At 51.0% G+C, this 13478-nt stretch overlaps 6 protein-coding genes across 6 annotated transcripts; 3 read left to right on the forward strand and 3 right to left on the reverse strand.

The window, feature by feature from the left end:
* Positions 1 to 906: 906 nt before the first annotated feature.
* On the forward strand, positions 907 to 1917 carry A1O9_12170 (uncharacterized protein; the record flags this gene model as incomplete). The annotated part of the gene is made up of 1 exon (XM_013398969.1): positions 907 to 1917. One exon carries the CDS (start codon positions 907 to 909, stop codon positions 1915 to 1917), a length of 1011 nt encoding a protein of 336 aa, XP_013254423.1.
* A 229-nt stretch (positions 1918 to 2146) lies between these two features.
* On the reverse strand, positions 2147 to 3702 carry A1O9_12171 (succinate-semialdehyde dehydrogenase; the record flags this gene model as incomplete). The annotated part of the gene is made up of 2 exons (XM_013398970.1): positions 2147 to 2290; positions 2338 to 3702. 2 exons carry the CDS (start codon positions 3700 to 3702, stop codon positions 2147 to 2149), a joined length of 1509 nt encoding a protein of 502 aa, XP_013254424.1.
* A 551-nt stretch (positions 3703 to 4253) lies between these two features.
* A1O9_12172 (uncharacterized protein) lies at positions 4254 to 6137 on the forward strand (the record flags this gene model as incomplete). Its single annotated transcript, XM_013398971.1, has 6 exons — positions 4254 to 4325; positions 4375 to 4646; positions 4712 to 5261; positions 5310 to 5397; positions 5461 to 5659; positions 5720 to 6137. The coding sequence occupies 6 exons, from the start codon at positions 4254 to 4256 to the stop codon at positions 6135 to 6137; spliced, it is 1599 nt and encodes a 532-aa protein (XP_013254425.1).
* An 878-nt stretch (positions 6138 to 7015) lies between these two features.
* Positions 7016 to 8155, reverse strand: A1O9_12173 (3-isopropylmalate dehydrogenase; the record flags this gene model as incomplete). The annotated part of the gene is made up of 1 exon (XM_013398972.1): positions 7016 to 8155. The coding sequence occupies one exon, from the start codon at positions 8153 to 8155 to the stop codon at positions 7016 to 7018; it is 1140 nt and encodes a 379-aa protein (XP_013254426.1).
* A 514-nt stretch (positions 8156 to 8669) lies between these two features.
* A1O9_12174 (3-oxoacyl-[acyl-carrier protein] reductase) lies at positions 8670 to 9585 on the forward strand (the record flags this gene model as incomplete). The annotated part of the gene is made up of 2 exons (XM_013398973.1): positions 8670 to 9235; positions 9342 to 9585. The coding sequence occupies 2 exons, from the start codon at positions 8670 to 8672 to the stop codon at positions 9583 to 9585; spliced, it is 810 nt and encodes a 269-aa protein (XP_013254427.1).
* Positions 9586 to 10812: 1227 nt separating this feature from the next.
* Positions 10813 to 12577, reverse strand: A1O9_12175 (uncharacterized protein; the record flags this gene model as incomplete). Its single annotated transcript, XM_013398974.1, has 3 exons — positions 10813 to 11407; positions 11457 to 12181; positions 12281 to 12577. 3 exons carry the CDS (start codon positions 12575 to 12577, stop codon positions 10813 to 10815), a joined length of 1617 nt encoding a protein of 538 aa, XP_013254428.1.
* Positions 12578 to 13478: the final 901 nt, after the last annotated feature.

Raw genomic sequence — 13478 nt, forward strand, 5'->3', positions numbered from 1 at the left:
TTCGCCCTAGCTTGCTCGTCTCCTCCTGAATCTCTCTTGCCTCTGCAGCTGACACAGAGGCTTGTATTCTGGAGACGGGAAAGGTTCAGGCGTGTGGGGACGATTCATACATATCGTCCATCTGTGTGCACCTGGTTTCAATAACACGAGCTCAGAATCAAAGCTTCCCAGCCGTAATACGAGGTCGACAAGCCAACAGCTTTTGGGAACGATTCCTCACAGTGGACGTCCTTTTGCATTGATGAAACAAGCGTATGGAATCCTGCGCGAACTTGTCTTCAGCGTGTGATGGGAAGGGGACATGATCATTCCTAAGACGGTCCGAGGGACTCGTCAGACTATATAATATCCTAAGTACGTACTAGACTAGCGCCTGGGCGCTCCGGGTCCGCTTCGGATAGCGTTCGAATAGCTCTCGGAGCTAGTTCGGATGCGTCGAAGCGATATAGTAGGCCACGGTCTTTACAATGGCTTGGCATCGCTAATCACAAGAGGTCGGTGAAATCTTGCACTATCAGCCTCTTCCACAGCCTTGGATTCTTCGCATCTTCCGGAGCGTACCACACAACTTTCCCCCTCATGTGACTTTGGTTCGAGTCCAGCAAATTACGAAGTTTGATTGCACGCCAGGTACGGGTCCATCATGGTGCTATTGGAGGTCTTTCATGCAGTTGGCGAAGCATGCCCACCTGTCGCGAATGATGGAATGCTTAGTGGGGTTTTCTGGTGTTAGCATATGGGTTTCTCCTGGGTGACCTGAACTTGGCCATCATTCCGAGGAACCTACCGCTCAAGACCTTCATTGTGGCTAATGGTTACTTCTGCAGCTACTATGTACTCATCGCAGTAAGTTCGATGGTTTTGCTGTACTTCCTTCCTTTTGGATCAAGAGCCTGAATCTCTGCAATGTCATCGGATCTTTTAGCTCTTCATTTCCTGACATACGACGCACTCCCCAATCCACGACAAGTTTGGAACACTCCACCTGGATCGCGCGAGGAAGGCCTTGGTCGTCTGGTATTACTGACGCCCGAAGTAGTTGCCTACGCTGCGAGCACTTGCATCAAGACTGGTCGCCGCACGACGCTGGGATGGGATCTGACCAAGCTCGAGATCGCCAATTTTGGCCGGCAGCCCACCCAGCACCATATAGTGCCTCTACTCGATGGTCGTGCATTTGACGATGTCATCATCTTCAACCCGCAACAGTCGTCTCAGTGGGATGGTCTACGTCATTTTTCTGCGCCACAGGCTGGCACAGCTGGACACCAATTTTATGGAGGGGTGACTGCCGCAGAGATCACTGATCGTTCCTGCACCCGTATAGGGATCCAGGAGTGGGCTCGCGAAGGCATCTGTGGCAGAGGTGTGCTTCTTGACTACGTTCGCTACGCAGCCAAGAATGGTATTCAGTATTCTACTTTCTCGAATCATTCCATTCCACTGGCAACCCTTGTCGAGATTGCAGCGGAGCAGAAGGTCAGCTTCCGGAGAGGGGACATCCTCCTCGTACGCATTGGGGTGACTCGAGAATGGGATACCATCATGACTCCAGAAGACAAATTAAAATATGCGCTGGATAAGAATCCTCAGCATGCAGGAGTCGAGGGTACGGAAGAAATGTTGAGATGGATCTGGGACGAAGGATTTGCAGCAGTCGCTAGCGACGCCATTAGCTTTGAAGCATATCCACCACAACAATCCTACAAGCGTGATAGAGGAGACGACGCCGAGGGCCTTTTTTTGCACGAATATCTATTGGCAGGGTGGGGTATGCCAATTGGTGAGCTTTTTGACCTTGAAGAGTTGAGTCGAATCTGTGAGGAAGAACAGAGATGGCATTTCTTCCTGGCTAGCGCCCCGTTGAAACTGCCGGGGGGTGTCAGCAGCCCACCTAACTGCGTTGCAATATTTTGAAGCGTACTCAAGACAAGTTAGTCCCTTGCTTCAGTGAGAATTTGACTCTGATCACTGCCTGTGAAGCATCACGATGAGATAGACAAGCCGTTATGGAGACGAGGAGCTTTCTGGGAAGATCGGTATGCCATTCCACGCGGTTCAATTTGATACTCGCCGTGACAAGTGGCTCTTTACTGAAGCCGAGGGAATACTGCTGCAAATATACTCAAATGCCCCAAATATTATGTCAACAATGCCCTTTGACCGTCAATGTCCCCGTCTTGGTGACCATGAACTCATCCAGTGCAACGTCTTTGCCACTTTCTTTGCCCCAACCACTTTCCTTGATGCCACCGAACGGTGCCTCGGCCGCAGAGCTTCCACCGGTATTCTGAAATGATGTCAGCATTGTTCGCAATCGCGGTCAGCAGTACATACCAATCCTATCATACCGGCTTCCAGATTTTCGAGCGTCCTCCATAGCCTGTCGGCATCCTGGGTGAAAACATAACTTGCTAGGCCCAAGCTCGTGTTGTTGGCTCTCTTCACCACTTCCTCTTCAGTGTCAAAGACCGAGATGCCGAGGACTGGTGCAAAGATTTCTTCGACACTCATCAACATATTGTCTTGTACACCAGTCAATACTGTTGGTTCCATGAAAAAGCCTGCTCGTCCAGCAGGCTTCCCGCTCCCCAGGATAATCTTCGCGCCTTTAGCCACGGCATCCGTCGCCAGTTCCTCTGCCTTGATCAATGAGCGACGGGTGGTCACAGGCCCCATTGTAGATTCTCTATTCATTCCGTGGCCAACGACAAAACCGCTGGCCTTTGCCACCACTTTGGCGACAAACTCTTTGTAGATAGCCCGTTGCACAAATACTCTGTTTGCCGTGATACAGGCTTGTCCGGCATGTCGCCATTTCAAAGCAGAAAGTTGACTCGCCGCGCTGGCAAGGTCCGCATCCTCGAAAACGATGAAGGGGCAGTTTCCCCCAAGCTCGAGGGTTGACTTCTTCAGGGATCTCGAACACAAGCCTGCAATGAGCTTTCCCACACGTGTGCTACCTGTGAAGCTGACCTTTTTGATCAGTGGATGTGTACACATTGCTTCTGACACACGTGGCGTATTCTCCAGGCTGGTCGTCACGACGTTCAAGACTCCGGGTGGGAATCCGGCTTTCAGTGCTAGGCTGGCTAAGCATAACGCCGTAATTGGGGTTTCTGGAGACGGTTTCACAACCATTGTGCACCCTGCCGCCAGCGCAGCACTTGCTTTTCTGAGACAGAGGGCTATGGGGAAATTCCAAGGCACCAGAGCAGCAACGGGGCCGATAGGTTGCTTGATAACGAAGGCTCGTCTGCCGGGCGTGGCACTCTTAATATTCGACCCTTGGATGCGCTCTGCCTCTCCCATAAACCACCAGGTGAATGTGGTAGCGTAGGTGATTTCATCGTATGCCTCGGAAAGAGGCTTTCCAGTCTCATGCACAAGTATCCGAGCAAGGTCTTCCTTGTGGGCAAGAATAAGCTGATGCCATGCCAAGATCAGCTCGGCTCGTTTCCTGGGCACTTCGCGACTGTAGGTTTGAAACGCCTTGTGTGCAGATTGTATCGCAGTTTCCACATCCGCAGCTACCGAATCTGGAGGAGATGCCCAGATCTTGCCGCTCCCAGGGTCAACAACATCGAAGCGCTTTTGCGACTGGGAAGCAGACCATTTGCCGTCAATAAAGTTGTCGCTGCAGTAGATGTCGCTCTCGCGACACTCAAGGTCTACTTGCAAAGAGGGTTCCTGCTGTTTCATTCTGTAGCTCGGTTGAAGCAGAGGGCACTACTATTGGCGAGGCCGAGCCTCTAATGATATCCTCAGAGGCCAATTCCATGACCATGGGGCGACACCATATCGTCCGTGCTGACTCGCAACTTTCGCACGTTCTTTAGCATTTACGGACCAGATCTGCACCGCCTTTCTGCTGCGTGCGTGCCTTGTTCGTGTGGCACAGGTGACAGGAGACTCCGGCTGACCCACCGGGAGGCATGCTGTGGGTCACACCAAGTGGTACGCTCCGAGCACGAGCCCAATGTTAGCCCCCCCCCCCTGTTGGGCAGTATATGACCAAAGTTGAGTACTCCGGAGATCAGTCAACAGCAGTGCCGACTTTAGCCATCAAGGTGCGGGGACTCCGCGAATCCCCAACATCTCATGATGTCCAAAGGGAGTGTCAGTCCCCCACAATCTAGACACAACCAGCTTGCCGGATCTGTACAGCGTATATGATGCACGAGATCCGCATCCCTGTGACTTCCTCGACCTCCTCAGTTCTGGGTGTTTACTCTGACAGAATCCTCACAACCATGGGTGAAAAGCGTGCCCACTCCAACCTTTTCAATCGCCTCGTGACGGTCGCGGTCGCGTTTGGGTCATTGGTAAGGCTCCGCCCCTTGATCCTACTTGGCAGCCTATTCATTCTTGTAGACTTACGGGTACTGTTCTGCTATCATCGGAAGTACTATCGGCCAACCTGGCTGGTATGAATTTTTCAACCTGCCCACAGAGGGCCCCGGTTACGCAACCACCACAACAAATACCATCGCTACCGCAAATGGGCTGTACAGTGCCGGTGGTGCTGTGGGATCCCTTTGGATCATGTGGGCTGCTACCGCTCTTGGCCGGAAGCGTAACATCCAGCTTGGTGCCTTGTTGGCAGTGCTCGGTGGGGCTTTCCAAGGCGGCGCTGCGAATCTTGGGTGAGTCGGTTCAGAATACAGCGCGAGTGCAAGTACCAGAACCTTTGCTGACCGTTACCACCCAGGATGTTCCAGGCAGGCCGCTTCATTTCGGGCCTTGCCATAGGTATTCTGGTTACGATCTGTCCGATGTATATGGCTGAGCTTGCACCGCCTGAGAAGCGTGGCTGGCTGGTGGGCCATCATGCTATCTTTTTGGTTTTCGGCTACATGTTGTCAGCCTGGCTTGGTTATGCCACCTACTTCGCCACAGCAGCCAATCCATCATTTGCGTGGCGCTTTCCCCTTTGTATGCAATGCCTCGCTCCCCTCATTCTACTTGCGACATCTTTCTTCATCCCAAGGTCACCTAGATGGCTTCTACAAAAAGGATTGACAGAAGAGGCATGGACAACTCTTCTCCGACTCAGAAAATCCCCAGATGATCCAGATAACCTCGTCGCCAAGGAAGAGCTATATCAGACCAAGGAGCAACTGGCCCTGGATGCGGCCAAACTGCGCAAACTTAACACCACACCATGGCAGGCCGTCCTGAAAATCAAAAGCTATCGAAAGCGCATGATAATCGGCTTCCTAACCCAGTGGGGCGCCGAATTTTCGGGGCCATTGGTCATTGTAAGTCATCACACACTGTGTGGGAAGCCTCTTGCTGACAAGATATAGAATAATTACTCCGTCATTCTCTATACAAATCTTGGACAGACTGGCTCAATGCCGCTTCTTCTCTCTGCAATCTGGCTAACAACTGCAGGTATGGCAATTTTTCCCTCCCTCTTACCGCCACAGTGAAGTAGACTAACCACTGACATGACAGGCGTTATTTACAATCCACTTGGGGCCTGGCTTCATGATCGCGTCAATTCTCGTCGATGGATGTTCATGGTGGGTACTTTTGGGTGCCTCATCACCACGAGCGGATTGGCTGGCTGTATCGCACAATACTCTGGTACAACCAATAAGGCTGGCAATGCTGCTGGTGTCTTCTTTGTCTTCTTGTACCTTGCTTTCCAAGGGTAAGTGTTGGACCTTCCATGTGTGGCTCAATATGCCTTTGCTGACACCTTGTCCTGAAGGACTGGTTGCGATACCACAATGTATTTGTATGTCTCTGAAATCTTCCCCACAGAGATTCGACCGATCGGAATGGGATTCTCACTCTTTGGACAATTTGCGTCCACGATTATTCTCCTGCAGACCGCACCTATTGGCTTTGTCACGATCGGGTGGAAGTACTATCTGGTCATCATTTGTTGGTGCATCGTGTTCCTCCCAATGATATACTTTTTCTGGCCCGAGACTGCTCAACTCTCTTTGGAAGAAATTTCGGCAAAGTTTGGCGACGATGTTGCCGTCCACGTCCACGATGTCTCGGCCGAGCAACGAAGAGAGCTCGATGAATTCCTGAGGACCACTGATGTCGCTCACGCTGAGGCCTCCGAACTCGATCAGTCGAATGAGAAGAGCCTCCAAAGCGTTGAAAGGGTGGCCTAGATACGCTCCCAACCTCCGCTTAGGCACGAAAGGATGCAAGTGGGGGCCACATCCAATTGCAGTAATGAAGGTGCAGTAATGAAGAGGCTCTACGTACTGCCTTGATGGCACGGTGTTCTGCGGCCTGAGTTAGCTGTACTTGTTGTCAACCAGGCTAGGTGTCACTACGAGCACAGGGATGCTGTAGATATACAGGAATAGATGACTCTGATCACTATAGTAAGGTGGCGGTCTTCCGGTCTGTCTCCTATCTATGTCTGTATGCGTCGCAGATCAGATGATTGATTATACTACCTCATTCTCCTGCTGGTCAACAATCATGGGAGTGCCGCGTCCGTCTGATAGATTACAAATTATCAAGCCTGATATTTGATACTAGGAACCGACAATCTTGAACGGTTCAAGCCATAGTTGTACCCAATGTATTGCCGTTGTGACTATCTTGTGCTGCTCAGTATATTTGACAATCCAAGCAATGCACAATAGAGTAAACTATCTAGTATCAGCTCCAGATGAGAACTACTTGAACGAAATATCAGTACTGCTCAAGGCTCAATCTGTACGGGAGCGACAAGAATTGACAATGGCAGCATACATCAGTCGAGCCTGGAAAGAAGAGGTAAGGATACGGCAATAAGGTGTGGGAAGCTGCATATTGACCAGTCAACGTTATTTTCACAGGATCAGGTCTGTCAAGTAAGAATCAATAGTTTCCTCCAGGACTTGTGTTGACCGGTAGTTCTCCCATACTTGAATCACAGCCCATGTGTTAGGTACAGCCTGCGATGGTCCTACTTTGTCTCAGTTACGACAAGGGCGCCACGAGTTCTGAACGTAAATTAACCTCTATCAAGGAAAGTGCGTGAAAGTGCTCAAGACTACAAGATTGACCGCAGGACATCACAGACTGCGTCACCAACATTACTCGTGGTCGCCTTTCCTCCTAGGTCTGCAGTTCTGATCTCGAGGCCTCCTAGCCCGTTCTCATCCATCACTTGCGCAACTGCCTTTTCGATTTTAGTTGCTTCCTCCAACAGGCCTAGGGAGTATCTTAAGAGCATTGCGAGACTGAGGATCTGCGCAACTGGATTTACCACTCCTTTCCCGGCAATATCGGGTGCGCTACCATGGACAGGCTCATAAATGCCGTTGCAGGCGCCCTCCCCTGGCACACCAGAGACGCTAGCACTAGGCAAGACTCCCAGAGTGCCGATGATGCCTCCTGAGATATCAGACAAGATGTCCCCAAAGGTGTTATCAGTGTGAATAACGCCGTTGAAGCGTTTTGGATCCTGAACCATGAGCATCGCCATGCTATCAGCGAGTTGGTGGTGTAGTTCGATATCTTTGAACTCCAAAGCAAATACGTCGGACGTCACCCTCCTCCAGAGCCTGCTGTTTGCGAGGACATTTGCTTTATCCGAACTCCAGACAACAGCTGGCCCACCACTCCCCTTCCCGTCTCCTTCGCGGCCAAGTATGCGCGCGACGGCGGCGCTCACACGACACAGCCTCTCAACTTCGGCCGCTCCGTAACCCCAGAGGTCAGATGCATACTCCTTCTGCTCTGTCTTCTCGCCAAAGTAGGCACCGCCGCAATTCTCTCGTACCACTACAAACTTGGTGCCAGCCACGATTTCTCGTTTGATTGGCGATAAGTCAATCAATGATGAAACGAAAAACTCGCACGGTCGTATGTTTGCGAATGCATTGAGATATTGACGGAGGGATAGAAGTGCAGATTCTGGATTTGGTATTGCGTGTCCCCATCGTGGACCGCCCACGCTGCCAAACAGGGTCGCGTTGCTGGCTTTGGCCTTGTCGAGCACCTCGGGGGTAATCGGAACCCCGTGCTTATCGATGCTGCAACCACCAGCAAGTTCGAATGTAAGTTCGAAATGCAACTCGGGTCGGCAGCTTTCTATCGTTCGGAGAACTTTGATTGCTTCATGTACGATCTCTGGACCTACATGGTCCCCTGGCAGCACCAGGAGACGGAATGTCTTGGTTGATGCCATGAGTGGTCTTGCTGATGATGTGTGATGATGGTGACTCAGCAGGACTTTTCTTCTGCGCAGCCTAGAGCTTGCAGGTTGAGAAGCAACGAGGGCCTCAATAAAGCTGCTGTGTCGGAGTTCCAAGAATCGACCCAGACCCGGCCAGGACACTGCAGATTTTCACCATGGATTTTCTCAGTCAGGGTATGAGTCCCTTGAAACATGCGGAGTGCAAGCTACTGCCATTGAGGCACAAACAGCGCTTACTTGCGGGATTCAGCGTGGCAGTCAATATGAACTTGTGGACCTTGCAGTTGTGGGTTGCTTCACTGCCGTCGGGGTGTACCACATTTCTGATGGAGCATAGGTGGTGGCACAAAAGTGGTCTTTGTGTGGAATGGGGTTCACATCTTACAGAATTAGTCTCCAAGAGAATAGTATCCATGACTCCGACCAAAGTCAATAAACGTCTATTCCACCAAAGCCCTCTGATTCCGACTAGGAAACCTAACTAGCAACACTGACTCCTGGCATCATGGGCAGACTATCGAACAAAGTAGCCATAGTCACTGGCGCAGCCTCGGGCTTTGGCAAAGGTATCGCTCAGAAATTCACTGAGGAAGGCGCAACAGTAGTCATCTGCGATCTTTCCGAGGAGGCTGCAAAGGCTGCGGCAGAGGAACTGTCCTGCGACGTCGCTATTGCAAACGTTACTTTGCGCGAGGACTGGGAACGAGTGCTCCAACAAGCGTTGGATAAACATGGGCAAGTTGATATCGTCGTCAACAACGCCGGCGCGACGTATGCCAACAAACCGACGGTCGACGTTGTCGACAAAGACTTCGACCTGGTCATGAACGTCAATGTCAAGTCGATTTACCTTTCAGCCAGTGTTATCGTGCCGTATTTTCTAAAGGAGAAACGACCGGGCTGTTTTATTCAGATCTCAAGCACAGCGGCGCTGCGCCCAAGACCAGGCTTGACATGGTACAATGCTTCCAAAGCCGCCGTTAACATTGCCACCAAAACTATGGCGGTTGAATATGGACCGAAGAATATTCGGTTCAATACTGTTTGTCCCGTAGTGGGAATTACTGGCATGTAAGTACATCTCATATCGATCGGAGATCACTTATATCTTTGGGGACACCACCCCTATACCGTGACTGTTTTTGATGTGTCCATTAACGCAAGCATCATGAACTAGGACGCATCTATTCCTTGGAAAGCCAGATACTGAAGAAAACCGGGCCGCGTTCGTGTCAACCATCCCCATCGGCCGACCATCACAACCAGCCGACATCGCCAACGCATGTTGTTATCTGGCAAGCGAAGAGGCCAATTTCATTACGGGAGTCAACCTAGAGGTATTTTTGATGTTTCTGCACCGTATCCCCTTGCTAATTGGCACGAACAGGTCGATGGTGGTCGGTGTGTATGATAGTCGGTAGGCTAGGCTCCAAAGCGAGGTGGCAGCGTCACGGACATACATCCAGTGGCCCATATATTCCTATAGCGTACCAGATTCAAGCTATTGCAACAACCTAAACAGCGTTGCATGAACACCTGAAACATGGTACAGCTTCATGCCTTCTCCAGCATATCTGCGCGTTGAACTGCTCGAATTATTTCAAGCACCGGAACTCGAATAACACTTGTGAAAATAGCGCCCGAACGAATCTCCATCCTTTGTTGGTCGACTCAACGTTGACCTAAGCGTTCCTCTATGCATAACATTCGTTAGACCTGATACTGCCAACTGGTTATGGTGGTAGGGTTGAGCAAAGCTCCATAGCTCTCATGCTAACAAGTCAGAGCGTTCCGAGCACGCACGAGTTGTACGACGACCTGATTGACTTTGCTATCAACGCCCCCTTCCTGTCCACGCCGGACGACGTAGCCATTCAAGTAGTCTATTTCAGTTGGCCCGCCCTTGCGCATGCACTCTCTCATGATAGTCGAGTTCTGCGCAGCACTTTGTTATAATATCAATCACGCTGGCTTGTAGTTGCTGAACCTAGAAGTGATTCGGCAACTTTAGGTTCTAGATCTCAGGAAGGCTAGCCATCATTGTGACAATGCACCGACTGAGCCTCAGTCGTTAAAGGAGATAGTTGGGAGGTACTTCAAAGACTGCGTAAGTAACAAGAAACACCATAAGTGCGATGCTGATCACGTCAGGCGATTGGACTCCACTTCCATATCAATATGAACAACATTACATGAATTCGGAATTGGTTCTGTTTGTCCCAACCAAACAATAGGGAGGAATTCTTGCTTGTAGCGCTTCGGCATTTTCTGGTGAATTCATGCAGGACCCAGGTGAACCCAAATAGTGGCCCGCATGCAGCGTGGCCAGATGTTTTGAGTTTTCAAGTGGCTTGCTTGGATGTGGCACCGCCCGGGGTTATACAAGGATCACAAACTGGGCACCAATAATTCGCCGTGGGGAACTTGGTGAATACAGTCCGAATTGACACTGACTGGACTGAAGACCAGCAATCTCGGAATGTGCACTGTGGCAGGGACTGCGACAATGGCCCTGCGATGCTTGGGTAGGAAAGGGAAACAGGATACTGCGGTAGGATACAGATGGCTGTGATCATCAGGCTGCCAGTTGGTCTTCGCATATCGGGGAGCTTTATATCGAAATGTGCCTGTAGCCTCTAACATGAAATCTAATCCTCGCAGGACTGGAAAGCATCAAGGATCTTTGAAAACTTGTCGACCAGACCCCAATTACACAGCTTCGATAATAGAGCCTGCGCTTGCTCATTCAGCGCACCTATGCATCTATCAGAGCATAGGTTGTCAATGGAGGCCAGGCTCGCCGATCCTCCATGTTCTATCCATCTCGACATAGCTTCTTGCTGGGTTGGTGTCGGCCTGAGATTATCAAGTTTGACTGATTCGACTTCTTGCATGTCGACCGTTTCCTGCGTGTGTGTGCCGAAACGTGCGAATGCCATGATGAAAAGATAGCCCATGGACACGCGCAGAATCTCGCAAGGGGCAGATACGACATACTCGTCTGCGACTGCTATTATTTGTGCGGCGTGCCAAACGAGTTTCCTGGTCTTGCAACGGTCATAGGCGAGTTTGGACGTTAATTGGCTCTTGGCCAGATGACATTCAGCGTTCTTTTGGGGGAGTTGCCTGTTCGCTATGTTGGGAGTGGAGGTGGTCGCAGAGCTGCGTACTATGAAGATTACAAGGTCGAGGATGTCTCCAGCAGTGTATAAATGCGAATAATGATATATAAGCCTCGAAATGCTGTCCAAGGTTAGCCGAAATACTGGCGTTCTCAAATCTCAAAACTCACTTGTTGTCAATCAGTTCCGGCGTGGTCGAAGCACGAGTCATGGATCTGGCAAGGTGACTGAGAGCATTCAGAAGGGACGCTGAAGTCTGCTTCTGCGCAGCTCGCAGCGAGGACAGACCTAAGTAATCATAAATCCACACCAACTCCATCTGTTTGATGTCCCAGAGGAGCCGGCCTATAATCTGCGAGCAAAGGCGCTTTGACCAGGAGGGAAGATCCCAGGGAAAGGTCCCGGCAGAGAGCAACTCTCGAAGTAGACTTGCCTGAGGTGGACCTCTTGCAGTTTGAGACGACTGCGAGAATAGAGCTTTCCAAGCTGCTGCCGAGGATGCTTGCCATAACGCATCTGTACATGGAAGATGCGTAGGCAGCTCACTCATATCAACAGCACCTCGACGGTTGGTCAGAGTGCACAGACTGCAATCGTACTCGAACGAGGCCCATGCCAAACGCCGTCCCTGTTGGACGTCACGCCAACGCAGCCATCTTGCTTGCAAGCCTTCTGCTCTTGCCTCCTCAATGTGGTGCTGGTCAGGTTCATCATTTTCGATGCAGAGTCGGGATCGAAGGAGGCCTATACCCCGTAGACTTCCTATCAGTAAGCCTCGCTTTCGATCTGCGCTCTGGTAAAGCGATCTTTTACCAGACCCAAGAGAGTATATTTGATGTAGGCAACATGCACTAAGATATGAGGCATCCTGGTAGCTTGCAGCATCCGATTCTCCCTATTCATATCTGGAGTCAGGCTCTGATTTTCATTCTTGCAAGACGCAATTGTACTTGGTAACCGGGCAGGTGGAAGGGTGTAACTAGGGGAAACGTACCTGCCAAACAATCACGTACGAACATATCTCACTGAGTAGAAGGGAATTCTCCCAGGCATCGGAGCTGTCCACAAATATTGAACCTATGCATGCCATTGCAGCAATGAGCGCTGTGGAAGTACTGAGAATATCCCAGGTCGGCACATGAACTATTGGTAGGACTGCACAGAAATGGGCAAAGAAGGCGTCGACAGCACGGCGCAGTAGATGAAAAGCCGCCGTGGCATTCGGGTCGTCTGATAGATCATCCACGTTGGGTAGAAGAGGTCCGGAGAGAAGCTGCGCGACTGCTTCCATGGTGGTTTTCCCCAACCTATGTGTTCTGCAGCTCCCTCGAAGCATGTCACGCAATGGCGGTAGCCGTAGTGTTGATGGCATGGTATCATGTGCCTGCTCGAATGGCCATGGTTGGCCGTGGGTCTGGACATTAGGGGAACCTGCTCTTGTGGGTATCGCTGTAGGCACTATACCACTCGAGATAACCTCATGAGGTTGTTGATCCCTCAAGATTGAAGGCAGAGCTTGACTTGAGGTGGCCACCGTCCAAGAAGCATGATGTGGGGGGGCAATATTTGGGGCTATATTCGAGGGTATAATAGTATGGAGGTCGTCCATGATGCCGAATGGGTCGAGATCGAGCCAATCCTGAGTCGAGCCTCCGAATGGCATTGGACTAAAAGAGAATTGGGATGGGCCGGACGTGACATCTCCACTTAGATGATTGCCATCGCTCCCAAAAGACAAAACACCGTTATACACCCCATCGATTGACATACTTATGTCAGATGACGGTGGGTAGAGAGGGACCTCCATTGCCCCGTGGGTTTCTGCCGTGGTGTAAGACGGCATGGCGCCTTTAGGATGGATGGAGGTAGTACTGTCGTCGAATTGGGTATCTAGTCCACTGATAACCTGCTGGACCTGTATTCTGCTGGCAGCCTCACCCCCCTGCCGCCATTCTCCATTCGCGAAATCGACGGGTGGCCCTTGGATTTCGAAGTTTGAGTCCGTCGATATGCGCTCTTGCAGACTCGGAGGTGACAGTCCTATCCCCTGCGAATCGGTAACGATCGGATAGCTGCAAGCTGTCTGTGATTTCAAGCACCCGTGGCAGGGACCGTTTCGGTTGCACTTGAGTTTTTTCTCGGCGCAGCGATAACATGATCTCGGTGCACTTCGGGGCCTGTGAGACGTGATC

Source organism: Exophiala aquamarina, assembly GCF_000709125.1.
Source record: "Exophiala aquamarina CBS 119918 chromosome Unknown aczIA-supercont1.21, whole genome shotgun sequence".
NCBI lineage: Eukaryota > Fungi > Ascomycota > Eurotiomycetes > Chaetothyriales > Herpotrichiellaceae > Exophiala > Exophiala aquamarina.